The 18,209-nt window shown below is 39.4% G+C and overlaps 1 protein-coding gene across 1 annotated transcript; it reads right to left on the bottom strand.

Moving 5' to 3' along the window:
- Window positions 1-8,985: 8,985 nt before the first annotated feature.
- Window positions 8,986-17,589, bottom strand: RAP2B (RAP2B, member of RAS oncogene family). The gene has a single exon (XM_036850515.1). The coding sequence runs from the start codon at window positions 17,144-17,146 to the stop codon at window positions 16,595-16,597; it is 552 nt and encodes a 183-aa protein (XP_036706410.1). The 5' UTR covers window positions 17,147-17,589; the 3' UTR covers window positions 8,986-16,594.
- Window positions 17,590-18,209: the final 620 nt, after the last annotated feature.

Below are 18,209 nucleotides of genomic sequence, written 5' to 3'. Positions count from 1 at the left end.
AGATATATAGTTATAAAACTCAATTATGCGTTGCATTGTTCATACCCCAGATGCTCAAAGTTAGGTCCATGGCCAGCAGCATCTGCATCATCACCGAGCTTGTCAGAATCTCAGAATCTCAGACCTACTCAGTAAGAACTTGCATTTTAGTAATATCCGAGGGTGATTTACGTGCATATTAAATTTTGAACTGTGATGGTAAAACAATCTAGTACACTGATATTAGAAACATCTGATTCTTAGATCCTATCACTAATGAAATTAAGTTGATTCAATGATGAAGTTACTCTATATACATACTTAAAACTAAGAATTCAGAGCTGAAAGTCCCTTTAGAACTGTAATTTCCCATAAGCCTCCACTTCTAGGAGAAGTAGGTAGGAGAAAAAAATCTTTTCCAGATATTTCACCCTTAGTTTAAAATATCTCTTCTCTTTCACTCAACCTTCACTTTTTCTTTTTTGAGCCCAAGAAGCCAATTTCAGGAAATGGAGTCAATTATATTAGAAAACAGATTTCTACCTAAGTGGGATTATTGAAGGCATTAAACTCTTAATTAATAAAGAGGTGACACAGGGAATTCCCTGGCAGTCCAATGGTTAGGACTCCATGCGCTCACGGCTGAGGGCCTGGGTTCAATCCCTGGTCGGGGAACTAAAATCCCATAAGCCGCATGGCATGGCCAAAAAAATAAATAAAATTAATTTAAAAAAGAAAGAGGTGACACAATTATCTGGCTTTATTTCATGGGGGAAGAAACAACTTTATGCTATTTCTAACAACACAATACAATACAGGTATACTAAGTAAACTTTTTCATGTTAATTGTGAGAATGCTATATTTAGGAACAAAATAAACCAGTTGTTCTCAGGATGAAAGCAATAAATGGTCATCCAAATTACTCAAGAAAGTAATATTGAGTTTTTGTCTCCTTTTAAAGAGTGGATGATTACTTGAAGTTCTAGAGAATCAGAAATAGTTCAAACTGAGCTCCACAGGAAGTAGGAAATAAGGCTCATCATGTCCTACCCAAGAGAATCTGAACAGCTGTTCTTTAATTTGGGAGACTGGATGATGACGGTGACAAGTGAAAGTGCCTAAGATTTGACTGCGTTGGAGTCTGAACATTTTTTATACCCTATTTGACAAAATGGGAGAAAGACGAGATTAACTACAGAGAAGTGGAGACCGATATTCCCCCTATCCTTTATGTGCTAACACTGATTCAGTGGGAGTAAATTAGTATTATCATATACTAATATATATATATGAAATAAGTGTCTAAAACATGCTCTCATCCCTTTATAGGCCATTCATCACAATGGGATTAAGCAAATCATCCCTCCAGTATCCACAAGATTCATCTACTGAGGCTAAGACACCGTCTGGCTGCTATGCCTCTTCTTCATTTCTAGTTCTTCCTCAGTGCTAGCCTTCAGGTCATCAAAATAGTTTTCTTACAAGACGCAATTAAAAATAGATTTTGAAATTTTCAGAGGAAGTCATAGTACAATTCAGATTACATCATTTTCATCCATGCCTGATTTTCCCACATTATCTCTCTTTTTTTAAAAATTTTATTTATTTATTTATTTATGGCTGTGTTGGGTCTTCGTTTCTGTGTGAGGGCTTTCTCTAGTTGCGGCAAGCGGGGGCCACTCTTCATCGCGGTGCGTGGGCCTCTCACTATCGCGGCCTCTCTTGTTGCGGAGCACAGGCTCCAGATGCGCAGGCTCAGTAATTGTGGCTCACGGGCCTAGTCGCTCCGTGGCATGTGGGATCTTCCCAGACCAGGGCTCGAACCCATGTCCCCTGCATTGGCAGGCAGATTCTCAACCACTGCGCCACCTGGGAAGCACCCCCCCCCCCCCCACATTATCTCTTAAAACACAATTACATGATTTGTACTGAGAGGTCTGAGTTTTTCATACAATTGTTCAAGAATGCAAAGCAGATTAATTAAATTTGGGGAAAATCTATCTTTATCACCACTTAAAAGGAGATGAATATATTTTCTCTAATTTACAGAATTAGGGAAATTAATAGTGGATCTATGGATAAAGCACGCATGCTTCTGAAAGAGAAGTGAATTATCAGCAAAGAATGCACGGCGAATTATCTCCATTAATTGTCTCCCAGTACATATTTTCATTCCTTACTCTGAATGAAGATGGTAAGTTTTTTGTTAGCTCCACAACCAGTCATCTAACAGAGAGCTACTATAGAGGAAAGTGTTTTTGTAATAGAAGATCTTTTGTCCTGAGAAGCCCCTATTATCAGGAAGATAATATTAGTAAGTTTTAGAACTGCCTTTTTGAAATGATATTGTGATTCAAATGTTACTTTTATATACAGGTCAGATCCCCATACACAAAACAGAATGCTTGGTGGTTCAGAATTGAGACTGCAGATGTCATGAACATGGGCTGATTCTGGAATAAGAAGTTACAATATAAACAAGAATCAGATGAAGAAGTATCATCAAGTTATCAATTCTTTACTCCTGTAGTTGTTCTCAGAATCACTGTGAGGCCAAGCAAGCATCCTCTCTTCAAGGGGTGTCTCAAAGGCAGTCTGCAGTGGAGGTTCTATTGAACTGGGAGTTGGCAACCTCGTTTTACGTCCATCTTAGGCATTAGCTAACTTTTGTTGGGCAAGTCACATTTCTGGGCCCTAGCATTACCAGCTTTAACTTGAAGTTACTGACCATGTCAGTGATTCTCAAGTTGAAGACAAGCAGCATCAGTGCCACCTGGGAATTTGTTAGAAATATTGCTTCCCACGCCCCACCCTGTACTTACTGAATTAGGAATACTGGGTTTCAGCAATATGTGTTTTAACAAGCCATCCAGATGATTCTGATGCACTCTCAAGTTGGATTATGTGATCTCTTAAGTTTCTTCTAGTTGTGAGGTAATCAGCAAGTAGAATCACCTATTTATGAACTTAAATATTTAATAAGTTAAGTCAAGGATTATGTCTTACTGAGCCCCAGCACCTAGAATATTTCAATAAATGAATGAATGATTAGAGATATCTGGTCCACGGTAAAGTAATCTCTTCTTCACAAATTCCAATTCCAATTTATCTATGACTATTTTTTTAAATTAATTAATTAATTAATTTATTTTTGTCTGCGTTGGGTCTTCGTTGCTGTGCGCGGGCTTCCTCTAGTTGTGGCGAACGGGGTCCACTCTTTGTTGCGGTGCGCCGGCTTCTCATTGCGGTGGCTTCTCTTGTTGCCAAGCACACGCTCTAGGCAGGCGGGCTTCAGTAGTTGTGGCATGCGGGCTCAGCAGTTGTGGCTCACGGGCTCAGTAGTTGTGGCTCGTGGGCTCTAGAGCGCAGGCTCAGTAGTTGTGGCGCTCAGGTTTAGCTGCTCTGCAGTGTGTGGGATCTTCCTGGACCAGGGCTCAAACCCGTGTCCCCTGCATTGGCAGGCGGATTCCTAATCACTGCACCACCAGGCAAGTCCTATCTAGGACTACTTTATGGTGAATGCCATCCTTTTCTCCTTGTCACCCTGCTATTACTGTTATTTGTGTATATGTCTTATCTTTCCAACAAAAACCGGCACCATTCATAACAGGTTTTCCTTCCTATATCCCATAGAACAGTGGTTCTCAAACTTTATTATGGATAAAAGCATGTGGAATGTGCATTAAAATGCATTGTTCAGCCCCGCCCTTAGAGTTTCTGTTAGAGTAGGTCTGAGTTGGGGCCTGAGAATCTGCATGTTTAACAAGGTGATGCTGATGTTGCTGGTCTGGGGCCCCTACTTTGCGAACCACTGCCGCAGAGCAAACCCCACTGGGAACAGGGATGCCTGCTTGTGGAGCTAACATAAAGCTTATAGTGTTTGCTGAGTGTAAGGAATTAAATTAGATAAATTATAAGATTTTCTTAAAAATGTAACAGGAAGTCTGAAACAAGGATAGAGTAGATACTTACATGTTTATAACCTATATAATATTTATATGTAACCTATTTTTCTAAATGGGAACATTTATTACTACCAGTCTTTACTAGGCACAGTATAATTTATCCTTCTTATTATTCTTTTTCTAAATGGCATCTCTCATCACGAACTTCTTAAAAATCTTAAGGATAATAAAGAAATTAAATTCTTTGTGAAATATTATAATATGAAAAACCAGTTTCCATTTTTCTAGGTTCTTTCTCAAACTTATTATGAGTTTCTTGAAAAGTTAAAACTATTGCTTAGAAAGCAACTCTAATTTAGGAGTGGTTATTCAAAAATACTCTAAGTCCTGGTAGACCTGAGTTTCAGCAAATAAGCTGGGAAGACACAGAGGTGAGCAATCAAGTCACAGAGTAGAAACAATCTAGACAAGCATGACTAAGGTAAGCACTACTAAATTTAATAAGAGCCTGCCATTTGGAAAAAATAGAATTCTAAGTGTTCAAATTTAAAAAATAATTTAAGAAACAAATTTCTAACATAAAAATCTAGTGTGTGATAACACAAATTCAAATTGTTAGCTAGTGGTTATTTGTACTATAATAATGTATCTGCTTTTGAATGATTCAATGGTGGGTCCACTAAATAGTAAGGTTTTTTTATGTATCTTATATATGATTCAATTTTTATACACAGTTTTTTCCCAAATCATATCCACTGCATAAACCAAGGCATACCTGCATTTGGAAAACCAATGCAGAGCAGGGCAAGGGTTTATAACACAATATACTAATTTCCTAAAAGTTCTAGAACTCTTTTAACTTTGCTTCTGATAACTTTACAGAAAATTTAAGTCCCATTAACACTATAATGGCATTGCCATTCCAAGCTATAAATTTAAGAACTGATGAATAAAAGAACAGGCCACAAATATCATTCTATAATATTTGTCTGCAATTGATGTAGAACTTTGAAATATTCCAACTTTTCTAGTTATTGTGACCTATTTTTAGCATTGTAGTCAAACTTACTTCCTTTCCCCTTGTGACTAATTGCTCATTCACTGATTCAACAAATACTATTGATTCATGACACGCACTGTTCTAGGCACTGAGGATAAAAGGATGAGCCCTTAACCTTACAGACTTACCTTCTAGTGTAGAAAATCAATAGTAAAATTCAATGTAAGAACATATTAAATATAGTGAAGGCACAGATGGTATCTAATTCTTGGTACAGTAGTTATTTGGTGCTCCGTATTTAACTGACTACATGAATGCATTCTTCACAGTTTGCAGATGGCTATGTCCTTAGAATAAAATGAGGGTATATCATCTTATAATACAGTATTCTAATCAAGTAAGTTAAAAAACGTTCTGATAATTATTTTTTGAGATTCTAATTCAAGATCTATAATGTCAGTTAAGAAACTTCATTCATGCATACTATACATCATGAATTTAAATGCTCAGTTTAATATGTTTTTTTTTCTGATTCAAAACACAGTAAAATATCATGACAGAAATCCTAAGTAAATCCTTCTTCTATTACTTGGCAATCCTCCTGCTCTCAATCTGCAGATTCTACAAACACAACATCACTCCCCACCTTACTCCACCTTCTAGTCCTGGAAACCAAACACTTAATCTAAGGAAAGATGAAAGTTAATTAGAGTTATATTGCATGTATTAACCATGGCATGAAACAGGGAGTTATATAAGAGGGTAAATTATGGTTGCTACGGGAACTGTAATTTAGTATTTGGGGCAAAAGCTTTAACTCTATTCAGGTCAACTATAGTATTTTTAAGAATAATACCAAGAGAAAAATACTCCAAAAGATCAATTTTTTAAATAACAAATTTACAGAGATTTCATTTTTACTCTAAAACGCACGTAAAGAATAGCCAAGAAAATACCCGTTTCACAAACTTAAGGGAATGAAATTTCAATGGCATGATATTGACAGCAATTATAAAATTCACTCACTTCCTCTACAACAGTCATTATCTGATCATTTATGATTAAATGTTTTACTGCTTAATGAAACCCACGCTATACAAAGTTTGTATTCTGATACTAAAAATGTAAAAATCAGATTCCTGTCATCTATTTAAGTTCTGATATGTAATACTTTCAAGTCCATTTGGAATTCATTGTAGACAACAGAAACTCTTCATATTCTCTGGCAAATCAAAGGCTGTGTTCTCAAAAGTCAGAGTGGGCCAGGCTTGGGCAGTAAGAAAAAGAAGATAACCTAAGTGGTCTTAAAATTTTTTAACATGAAAATTGGCGATTCTCACTGAATGACACTGTTATCATTCTGATAATTTTCATCACAGAATTTTAAAAAACATGTTAAAAAGACTAAACAAAAATACTTTCGAGGAGGCCAACTTTTTGTATATTTACTTCTGATGTGTTATCTATGTGTTTATACATAGAAATGTGTAAAATTCTCCAAAATTGTTAACACCGAAAAAGCACTCTAGTCCTATTGTGCATGTATTTTTGATATTTCCCTAGGCTAATACAAATCAATTATATTACTTGTAATTAAGCGGGTAAATATTTTGCCAAATCACCACCATCATGATAAATCCAAACAACTACAATATGACTTTTCGATAATTCACATACATGCTTTTTTTCTATTCATGAAGTGCTATTTTTCCGAGGAAAGAGTTAAAAAGGAAAATTGTTAGTAATTTTGCTACAAAATATAAACTGGAGAGCTTTCATGATAGTACTTTAAAAAACTACTTACTATCTTTTTCCCCGAATAGTAGTCAAATGGTAATTAATCAAAGAAAAGGGTGAATTTTATTTCCACTGAAAATGTTGCACTGGAAATCATTTCTAAGCTATAAAAGGTAAATGAAAATAATGACATTGCAAAACATCCTACACAATTAATTTATTTGTTTAAATTTATGAATACATATATTTTCTTGGCTATTAGCTACAGTGATTCATAACCGAATATTTCCCTCATTATAGACTTTTTAATTAGAAAGAAAACATAACACTCCCCAAAGCCAATGAAACTTAGAGATAAGAAAAAAAAAATGTTGCAGAACAGCACAGATAATTATAAAAGAGGAAAACAGTGTAAGAAAAACAGGAAACTTAGAGATACCAAGTCTGTTTTCTCTATCTTAATTGTGATCACATTACCAATTAAATCGGATGTTTCCATTTTCGATTTAATACAAAGATACTACAGAGAATAAAATATATCTATGAACACCATCCATCCTAATACAAGATTGTTCTCAAATTTAAGAAGCAAGTTTCAGCTACCCAAATCACTCATCCACTTTCACCAAACAGTCCTTTTTATTATAAAGAATTGTTTTAATTTACTGCCTACCTTTCTTAGAGAGACTCTTCTAGTAGGTTAGAATCTTTTGATGGGCTTGGAGATGGTTCTCCCTCAGTTACAAAGCTGTTACATCCCCTACTTACTAGGAATGAAAGATTTCCAGATGTTCCTCCTGTGAAATGTAGAACCACAATTGTCCCACCAGGTAGGGTCTCTGGTTGCTTAAAGCTTTTAGAAGTATATTACACAGATTTTAAGATATCTGTTTCATTTAAAACTTAAGAACAAAAACAATCATGACCGAGTAAAAGTCCATGGTCATTGAGTTAATTCCACATTCAGGAACTTGCTGACAGGAGAGTCCTTAATGCAGTATTTCAGGGGTTGGCAGCCGCAGCTTGTCTGCCGCTGGCTGGAGACTGCTAGATTCCAGAGGCACTTCATCCCTGAGGCAATCACTACTGCCTCTGCTGTCCCCTTCTTGACAGCCTGGCGGAGTGATTTGGGCACAGGTAGGTGTGTGCAGTTAAGCAGTATGGGTCTGCCCTGGACACAAGGAAGGAAGAAAGGGGGAAGGAGGGAGGAATTGCAAAAGTGAAAATAAGGAGGGATGGGATGCATAAAATGCATCCTTTCTACACCAAAGTGAGGAGTCCAGGTGGGGAATAGGGGCCTGGATTGACTGGAAAGAGACTCTGAGTGGAGGAAGCTGGGTGAGGCTGAAAACCTTCCAGATGTCTCCTACTGGAGGTTTAAGGGGCCCTCTAAAAACCTGCAACACTGATGCCCTTGACCTCCCTTCTAGGTCCCTCTACTTAGTTATCAGCATGCCCTGAGGTACGCTCTGACCATTAGAGTTCATCACCCCAACCAGAGCACACACACCTTTTGGATTAAATCGCCAAAAAATCTCAATCCCTGAGATTTTCTCTTAGGTGTGGATTTTAATGAGCTGATCAAAGTGATATTGTCCCAAGTATAACAGAGAACACTGATATTTTAAAAGAGAAGCATTGATTGCAGTGCTTTCCTGGAGTAAGGAAAATCTTAACTGCTCCTAGGTTCAAGCCCTCTCCCCTCTGGCTTATGTCTCCTCCAAATCCACCAGCCAAGTTGAGTAGTAGCTCTCAACCAGGGGCTGTTAAGCCGCAGCCCCCCAACTCCCCCCTCCCCCAATTGGTAGGCAATGTCTGCAGACATGTTTGGTTGTCACAACTGGGATGGGAAGGGGTGCTACTGGCATCTAGTGGGTAGAGGCCAGGGACGCTGCTAAACATCCTGAAACACACAAGACAGTGCTCCACAAAAAACAATTATCCAGCCCCAAATATTAATAGTACTGAGGTTGAGCAACCCTGAGTCAGAGTGGAATTTATTACAGTAGCATTATCACACCATCCCATAGGCTTCTTCACCTTTGGCCAGCAGCAGCCCTAAGCCTCAGTAAATCCCGCATCACAATGAATCACAAACCTGGACACAGGAAATCCTCTAGGATTGTAGGAATGCAGGAATGAGGGTGTGGGCTGAGAAAGGATTCCACCTCAGCCTGCAGTGATTGCCTTCTCAGCTCTGTATCACACTCTCCTGCCTTAGCAAACAGAGTACCCAGCCCGCCTGCTGAACGTTGCCAAAATGATTAAGGAAAATATTCCCTTGCCCTTATTACTATTTGTGCTTCCTCAGTGACAAAATAAAAGCAGGTTTGTATAAAGATGTATAAAATGTATAAAAACAGTTTTGCCCTTCAGATTAAGTTATTGTTTATTGTTGCCCCTGCCTTTCAAGGTATAAGATTCTCTCAAAGAGAGTGCATGGGTTATTTCTCATTTTTTGACCTCAGCAAAAGATCAGTAAAGAAGAAAAGATGGCCTGGAAATATTTTTAGGCTTTTGTAAGTATATGAAAATGAATATTCCTACGATTGAACTCAGTTTTTAAAAATTTCCCTTATTAGTTTTAAAAATGAAATGCAAAGGCTATGCTGACACCAAAAGGTAATATCTGTTTAGTAGGCAATCTTCTCTGACTAGTTGGCTTTGTTTCAGTCTGGCCCTCAAACAGTGTGAAAAATACTTTTCCCTTTACACTATTACACGGAAAGCACATTTATATAGCCATCAGTTAAGCAGTTCTTAGATTTTTTTTTTATCGATTAATACGGATTACATATGTGACAGAGAAAACCATTTGCATAAAGCTGAGGTAGAGAAATGAAATGATATACAAAAAAGAAAAATAACAGGTAATATGATAAAGTAAAGCTAAGATAACCAAACTCAGAGTAAAGAACTCCCACCTCAAGGCTAGATGCTGAATGATGTTGAAATTAAACTTTCTACTAGATGCTGAATGATGTTGAAATCAAACTTAGAGATACACTTGCAATTCTCCTTACCTACTTACAAATGTAAATGCAAAACTATCTAAAATATATTTTAAAATATGTTATTGATATATATGTTCTTATAGAATTATGCTGGTACTAGTACAGATCTCTACAGGCTCTTTTCTTGAAAGAGATATAATTCAATATAATGTTAGCCTTTAAAAAGAATATTTTTGAAATATTATATTACTATGCAAATATTAAATAACATTAAAATATTCTGAGTTCATGACTTAACCCAAATTTTGAAAACTTTTTATAAATGGTCAGATGTAAAACATGAAGACCCCCTACTTTAGCTATAAAACTATAAGTAATAAATTTTCATCTCATAAATGGTTCAGTAATAATCAGATTTTTAAAAAAAATAAACAATGAAGTACTTTCAGATGAACTATTCTCTCTGTAATTCTGTGACTTTTTACATTTAAAAAGCATGTTGTTAAATTCATGAGATATTCTACACAAAAGAGTCACTAGAGATCATTTTGCAAACTGCAGGAGGTTAATAATCACAACTCCCTTTAGTTCATATGGTTTTACAATAATTGCTATTATAGTTACTTCTTATAAATAGTTTGTTGCCCAACATTTCTTTCTCTGAGCTGGCTGCCTTCTTCAATAAGCACTAAAGGCTTGAGAACAAGAGCTTCTGTATAAAATAACTATAAGCTTAGCAAACTTAAAATAGCTTAATTCTTTGGCACACTCATTTTTAGGAGATTATCTTTTTCAAAAGAAATACTTTACCCTGAATCTTCTTTACATGAGGAGCCCAAAATAACCTTATGCCAACAGTCGTTTCTTTAAGAATATAACCTAAATTGTCCTTCCCTTTTTTGTTTCCTCATAAAAGAAAAATATAAAAACAGTGAACAAATTTCATAGGTCTATTTCCCCTCCTCCCTTTGACATGAAAATATAAAAGTAAACTGACTTATTTCTAAATATTCAATTTTAGCTAATCTCAGAAAGTTAGTTGGAAATGATTCACAAAACTACAGAGCTCCACATGCAACAAAACAACTATTAGTTACTTAAACCTCATGGGATCCATTTTTATTTGCAATATCCACATACATTTCAAAGTAAAGTTCCAATTTTTAACAAATTTTATCTATTCTGTTGCCTGCCAGACAGACCCACAGGATTCTATTGTAATTGATGGCACAGGTAACTGTGCTTTTACACATACTCCTACTGTTTAATATATGCTATTTTCACAGCTTATGGTGATAAAAGCACAAAACTATTGCTCTCTTGCCTGGCTTCTGCCTATTTAAGGATTAGTCCTTACACCACAGCTAACAGTATATGCTCGATAAATGCTTGCTGAATAATGAATAAATCAGTTTCTCCTATGTCTACCAATTTCCACTGTAACCATATTCTTTTTTTTTAAAAAAGATTTTTTTTGATGTGGACCATTTTTAAAGTCTTTATTGAATTTGTAACAATACTGCTTCTGTTTTATGTTTTGGTTTTTTGGCTGTGAGGCATGTGGTTTCTTAGCTCCCCGACCAGGGATTGAACCCACGTCCCCTGCATTGGAAGGCAAAGTTTTAACCACTGGACCGCCAGGGAAGTCCCTGTAAACATCTTCTTAACAATCAAGGAATAATCTTGGGCCTTTTTGGGTACCTGTATCCTCAACGCATCAATATTTTCTACTTTTAAAAAAATGTTTTTGCTGTATTTGCACAATTACCACAAATAAACCAACCACACATCTTCAAACCTCTGATAAACTTAGGCACACATAATTTTGCCAGATAATTAGTTTAAAAAATAGCAAGTTTAGTCAATTGGACAAAAAAGCATGTACTTCCTACTCTATTTTTAAGAAAAACATTTCCTCAGAGATTTGTTTAATAACAAAGGAAAAATATAAATAGCTGCCCCCTCCAATTTACAAAATAGATCAACACTCACCATTCCAAAAGATAAGACATGTAATGAAACAAATGCACGGCACCATTTTATGCTGTTCATTGTCCCAGGATGGATAACTATAGAACTAAATGCCATTGAATGGACTGATTCCTGGAAAGTCTGGCTAAGAAACTGAATGTATGTATTAACACACACTCACACACATATACATATTGACACACACATGTGCCTACTATGACCTGAAGATTTAAATTCTCAAATATAACTTTTTAAAATACTTACTAGGAATCATAAAAAATTAAAATTCTTGCCTTTTAATATTGAAGTAAGAGAAGACAAATACTTAAAAGTGTTCCCTTTATCAAAGATTTTTCAAAAAGAATTTTTTTGAGAGAAAATGTTGATTCTGATTATTTAGGCCACGCCCCTATTCTAATCATTTATTCACTTTCACTTTCGTTACCTTCTGAATTAATACTGAAAACCAGAACCCAACTATTCACATACTAATATGAACATGGTCACTCAGCCAGGCCCCATTCACACTCCACAGTTTAACACTCTTAGTGTAACTGGCATATGTCCTCAATAGCTACAGAATTCAGTCTAGATTATTCCATGACTTTGTGGTAGGCAGCACTCTAAATGTGTGACATGGGTCTTAAGTCTGTGTCCCTAAATATCTAGGTAGCTCTCAGTACTCATTTGGAGTTTGGACTAGATCATCATCAGTTCTCAAAATGTGGTCCCTGAAACAGCTCTATCAGCATCACCTGGAAACTTGTCAGAAATGAAAATTATGAGGTCATATCCAGATACACTGAATAAGAAACTATAGGAAGAGCTTAGCATGACTTGTTTTTACCTCCAGGTGATTTTGATATATGGTCAAGTTTGAGATCCTCTGGACTGGATGATCCCTAAAGCCTTCTCCAACTATCAAAATCCTACTGTCATTAATTAGATCAAACGTATCTTCTAGAACTAGCACCATGTTCAATTAAATGCATTTAATTATTCCCAGTAGTCTGAGTAAAATATCATAATCAACCTTACCATATTCTATTATACAGTACTTAAAACTTTCCTACATTTTCATCAGGACAAAATTGACTTTACCAAGTTTTCCCAATTAAGTAGACACTGCAACAAATGTTTGATATCGCTTTAACTCACGGTGGTGATCTCCAAATTAAACCCTCATATTTTTAAGTAGGGGGCTTATTCTAGCTGTTGTGAAAAGTAAATAGATCCTTTGATGACAGTTAAGGTACAGGCATTTTGTATCTATTTCTCAAGACCAGCTGCTACATACAGTGTTCTCTCACTTTCCCATCCCATCTGTGAGAAACACTGGAATAGAACTCAAAAGGAGGTGCAATAACATGCTGGCGAAAACAAAACTACCTGAATAATTTGAATCAATGGGGCATTTTAAGATTTCCACCTATAGGAAAGGTTAACAAATCAGGAAGCATAAAGCCTCATACACTGAAAGAATTCTAATCCTATATAGATCTGGTCCTAAAATGTGATTCAGTGGAGTCTATTTCAGCAGTTAAGAAGGTGGACATTGTTGTACCTAAGAACCATAACTCCCAAATACAAAAATGTTAGACTTTCTGAGGATACCTTCAACTTTTCTGAGGCTATTACAAAAGGAGGACAAAAATAATCCTTTAAAATGACATAAAGCTTGGATGACTGTCAGGGACCAAAAGGAAAAGCTGTTAAAAACCAGCAGGGGTCAAGTTAAAAAGTTAACTTTTGCTCCCCAAGATAAAGGTTTCTTTTCCACCCAGTTTCTGTTTTGACAGGTGATTGCCTTACAACTAACTCCTCCCTCCCTCCCTCTCTCACTTCCTTTGACACTCTTAAGTCAGCCCAACTTTTCCAGGGAAACAAACGCTCTTATCTCTTCACACCATAATTCTAGAAGGAGTTCTTACTAGCCAAATAAACTGACATATTCTTAAAAACAATGTCTCTAATTTCTCTCAATTTCGTCAAGAAAATATTGGAGAAGGCTACAAGATTCAATACTATTTTCCTGCTCCAGGGGTACACACAAAGTTGCTTTCATTGAGAATCCAAAAAGCATTTATTTTACAGTATTCAGTAAAAGTATATTAAAATCTTCTGCCTTGCCATCCCAGACCTATAAAGAATTTAGTCATGTAAGTGACTAAATCCTGTGTGAAGATGATTAATGCACCCAGCAATCTATTTCATTTCCAATTTCCCGTTTTCAAAAATTCCCTGTCAGGAGTATATACATTTCTTAAGTTAGTTAGATACTTGCCAGCATTTTATGTCAAAAAGCTTCCAAAAAACCAAAACAAAACTATAAGAAATAGTCACTAAATGCCTTTTAAAGAGTCCTTTATATAGTACTTGATATATGTCTTCAGAATTTTCAACACTTTAGATCTACTGAATCAACTAAATTTACACAAATGCAAGAATGAATCTTTGCAAAGCCTAAGTTTGAATAGTTTCTCCTAATTTATATATTTAGCATATATACATTGCCTTCTAACTGAGTTTGATACTAAACTTAAGTGAGATCAAGAGTGAAAAAAACGGCCTTAGGACCAACCCAGGCAGAATTCCCTATTCCTCCTCCATGCTGGAATTCTGAGATGTCACCTGGGCAAAGGACACAACATTTTAAGGCAAGATATGTTAATACAGCTTTAAAAAAACCTATGGCCTGTAATTTATTTTGGCTTCCTCAACAGAATAAATCCCTTTGTCAAAAGACCCTTCAAAAGACTTCATCTACACTTCATGGATCTAAGATATATCAAGTGCTCTTGATATATATAGTTGTACACCTTCTTTTATTCTATGGAGATTATATTAGTAAAGCGGCCCTTAGGAAAAATAAAATACAAAATAAAAAGCTCACACTGCCTCCTGCTGTTAGAAGGAAAATTTCATGAGGTCAAAATGGTCCACAAACTGCACAGTGTAATGAGAGCAAGAGGCCTGTCTTAGTTTTTTCTTTTTCTCTTCTTTTTTAATCTAATGATCTATTTCCTAATCAAAGCCTCAAAAGGGTTGAGATACTGTCCACAACCCATACAAATGTACTGCAGAAAACACTACAAGGTATGACTTCAGAATTGAAAATCATCTTCCCCAAACATGCTTTCAACTGGATAGGTGTTTTAAACAAAACAAAACAAAAGAAGAAGAAAGGAAGAAAGAAAAAGAAAAAAAGAAAATTAAAAGCACTACCCTGTCTGACCAGGTGGATGGTTACTCTCCCAGATCTAAGGCAGTCTTAGCAGTTGGTTTCTCCCCTTCCTAGAGAAATAAACTGCTCCAAGTCAGCAGAACAGATTCAATATCCAACTCATCTTATAGTCAGAGGGTTATCACCATACCCCAGGGCTTCCTAGACCTTGATGATTTTTTTCCATTATTTAAGGAGTTGGAAGTAATGTCACCCAACTTGTCACTGAGACACTTCTCTCTTCAGAATTCGACAAACCACTCTTGAGGGCACCATGTACTGCCCCTGTCCACCTCAATCATGATACTGTATTAAATCACTGAATATGAAACACAGAAACACAAACAATAGTTTGGATTTGTTTCTTTAAAAATGATGTTTGTATTAAAAATCTTAAAATGAAGAGACAATGATTAAACGTGAGTCTGGAATTAGAAATTACAAATTGTTAGAATTCTCTCAGTACATCACAACAGTAAAATTTTGCTCTTTGCTTCTGGAGGAACACCCTATAACAGAAAACCAAATATTAAAAAAAAATTATATAAAAGGGGAGCTAAATACCTGAACACTGAAACAAAATGAAGCAAAAAATTTTAAAAAGGAAAAAAAAAAAAAAAAAAACCATTGCAAGGCAAGTAAATTACATTTTAGAGGAAATAATAAAAGAAATTCACCAAACAACAGGCCCTATTGTCCTGGCTCCTTCAGGAAGATTACTGAAAGGAAACTGGGAAGTGGTTTGGGGGGAATAGCAGATTCTGGGATCTGGTGGGAAGTTCACAGGTTGGCACCGGCTGGAACAGCTGAGTTTTGAAGGCACTCTGCAGACACAGGGGTGCTGGGGGCCCTGAATCACATTTGTGAAGTCCTTGTACTGTATTTTAAAGAGCTAGTCATCAACACCATGTTACTGCCAACCAATGAGAACAAAAAAGCTAAATCTAAAAAACCAAACGAACAAACACACACACAACAGTACACACAAAAATGTGCAGATCTGTAACATTTTTTTTCACAGCTGATTTAAAAAAAAAAAAATACTACCGTTCTCCCCCAGACTCCCCTTTGATACAGTAGGTAAACAAAATAGATTTTTTTTTTCCACAAATATCAGCAGACACTTTCTGGCACCCCACACTGTATTGGCATCAGTGTTAACAGTCCCAGTTCAGATGTGCAATACTTCAGATTGGATATACTGTAACAAGAATCCAACTTTGCATAGACATCCTCAGAATCGCAGTCACGGGGTTGCCCTTCCAAGCTCGCAGAAAAGGAACCCGATCTTAATTTCCAGCTACTCCTGGAAAACAAGGAAAAAACAAAAGTTTCTTCCTCTCATCCTGCTCCTTCATTTGGTTCTCCCGGACTTCCTTCCGTGTATTTAAAACTTGGAACTAGAAAAACGTTGTTGAAAAAAAAAAGAATTCCCCTTTTTTCACCTTCTCCCCATCCTCTTCCTCCCCCACCCCATTTTTTTTCCAGGCTGAAACTTTCGCTTGCCGGTGTCAAGCTGCCATACTGCGCCGCAACGGCTGCTTCAATGGGGAAATATGCGTCAACCAAAATCAATGAGAAACGTACATGCTGCAAAGAGCCACATTTCCACCGGGTCTCGGATGGTCATGACGGGACACCCCCTCGGCCACGGGGCAGAGGCAGGGGACGCGGCCACGGCGGCCAGCCGGGCTCCCGGGACACCCCGGCTGATGCAAAGTCGTCTCCAATCTCAAAGCAAGAAGAGAAATCACATTTAGAAGAGTCGGGTGCGTTTGGCTTTTGTGCGCAGAGCGCGGCCGGCGCGCGGCAGCCGCGGGCGCCTCAGAGGATCACGCAGGCCGAGCAGCAGCCCTCGTCGCCGTTGGGCTGAGCCGCGTAGTTCATCTGCCTCACGATCTCGGCGAACAGCTCGTCCACCGAGGCTTTGTTTTTGGCCGATGTCTCCATGAAGGGGCAGCTCCACTCCTCGGCCAGGGCCTTGCCCTCGCCGAACGAAACCTCGCGCTCGCCCTCCAGGTCCACCTTGTTGCCCACCAGGATCATGGGCACGCGCTCGTACCGCTTCACGCGGATGATCTGGTCCCGCATGGGCTTGATGTCCTGGAAGCTCTGCTGGTTAACAAGGCTGTAGACGAGGATGAAGCCCTGGCCATTCTTGATATACAGGTCCCGCATGGACGCGAACTGCTCCGTGCCCGCCGTGTCCAGAATCTCCAGCACCGACGGCGACGAGTCCACCTCAATCTCTTTGCGGTAGAAGTCCTCGATGGTGGGGTCGTACTTCTCGATGAAGGAGCCGGTCACGAACTGCACGGTGAGCGCGGACTTGCCCACGCCGCCCGAGCCCAGCACCACCACTTTGTACTCTCTCATGGCTCCGTCGGCGCTCTTGCCGCGCCTGCCGCGGCCCCGTCGGGGCTGCACGCCGGAGGAAGGCTGGGCTTGGCGGCTGGACTTCTCCCCGTCCTCAGCTCCGCAGGAAAAACTAAGGAGAGGACGGCAGAGGAGCGCAGGGCGCGGAAATCACCAAGCGGGGACCGGGGACCGACCGGCGGCGGCGGCAGCGCGTCCCTGCGGCGCGGGTCCGGGGCCCCGCAGCAGCCCACGGCGGCAGCGGCAGCTTGGGCGGCGGAACGGGAGGACAATGCCGGCAGCCGGTGCGAGGCAAGGACTGCAGCTTCTCGCCGCGGCAGCCCAGGAAGGCGAGAAGGCGGCGGCGGCGGGCTGCGGAGGCGGCTGCTAATTGCGCGCCGGGCCGGGACGCGGGTGGCATGAGTCCCCGCAGATCGTGCGCCCACCGCCGCGGCCCATCTAGCTCTCTCCCGCAGCCTCCGCGGGGCGAAAGCTTCCTACTCGCCGCGCGCAGCCCAGCTCTCCCCGCCCCGGCGAGCATGCCCAGTGCGCCGCCGCCGGCCGCGCCCGCCGGATCCCACGCTCCAGGTTTTCCGGGGGGCCGGGCGGGGGTGGGGCTGTGGGTGGGGCTCGAGATTTGATTCAGGGCTAGCGGATTCGCGATAGGCGATAGTCTAGGAGCTGGAGAAGAAATGTGTGTGTGGTGGGGAAGGTGTGTGTGTGTGTGTGGGTGTTAAGAGACCGGCTGGGAGGACGAAGACCGCCTTCTTTCGCGGCTTTGGGGTTAGTGCATAGGGGCCCCGGCTCTGCGAGAAGCGAGTGGGCGCGGCGGGCCACCCCGGGGTTGGGGTGGGCTAGCCTCTTGCCGCCTTCCTTTATCCAAAGCTCGTGGACTCCACTCCCCGGCCTGCAGGCTGGTGTGCGTCCCGGAACCGAGACCCAAAAGACATTTGGGGGTATGATTGGCTGGCGGAGCATCTTCCCCCACTCAAGGCGCGGCCCTTTGTACCCGGCCTTCTCTGGCCGACTCTTCTCGTACTTCATCCCTCGGACAAAGAAAAGAGGAACACTGGGTCTGAAACCC

The sequence above is a fragment of the Balaenoptera musculus genome, chromosome 4 (genome assembly GCF_009873245.2).
Source record: "Balaenoptera musculus isolate JJ_BM4_2016_0621 chromosome 4, mBalMus1.pri.v3, whole genome shotgun sequence".
Taxonomy (NCBI): domain Eukaryota; kingdom Metazoa; phylum Chordata; class Mammalia; order Artiodactyla; family Balaenopteridae; genus Balaenoptera; species Balaenoptera musculus.
Note: the sequence above shows the minus strand (reverse complement) of the source record. Positions and strands in the feature narration are given on the sequence as shown.

Bases quoted from the DNA above. Each gene is read 5' to 3' on its own strand.
- RAP2B (XM_036850515.1), bottom strand. From the start codon at position 17,146: ATGAGAGAGTACAAAGTGGTGGTGCTGGGCTCGGGCGGCGTGGGCAAG.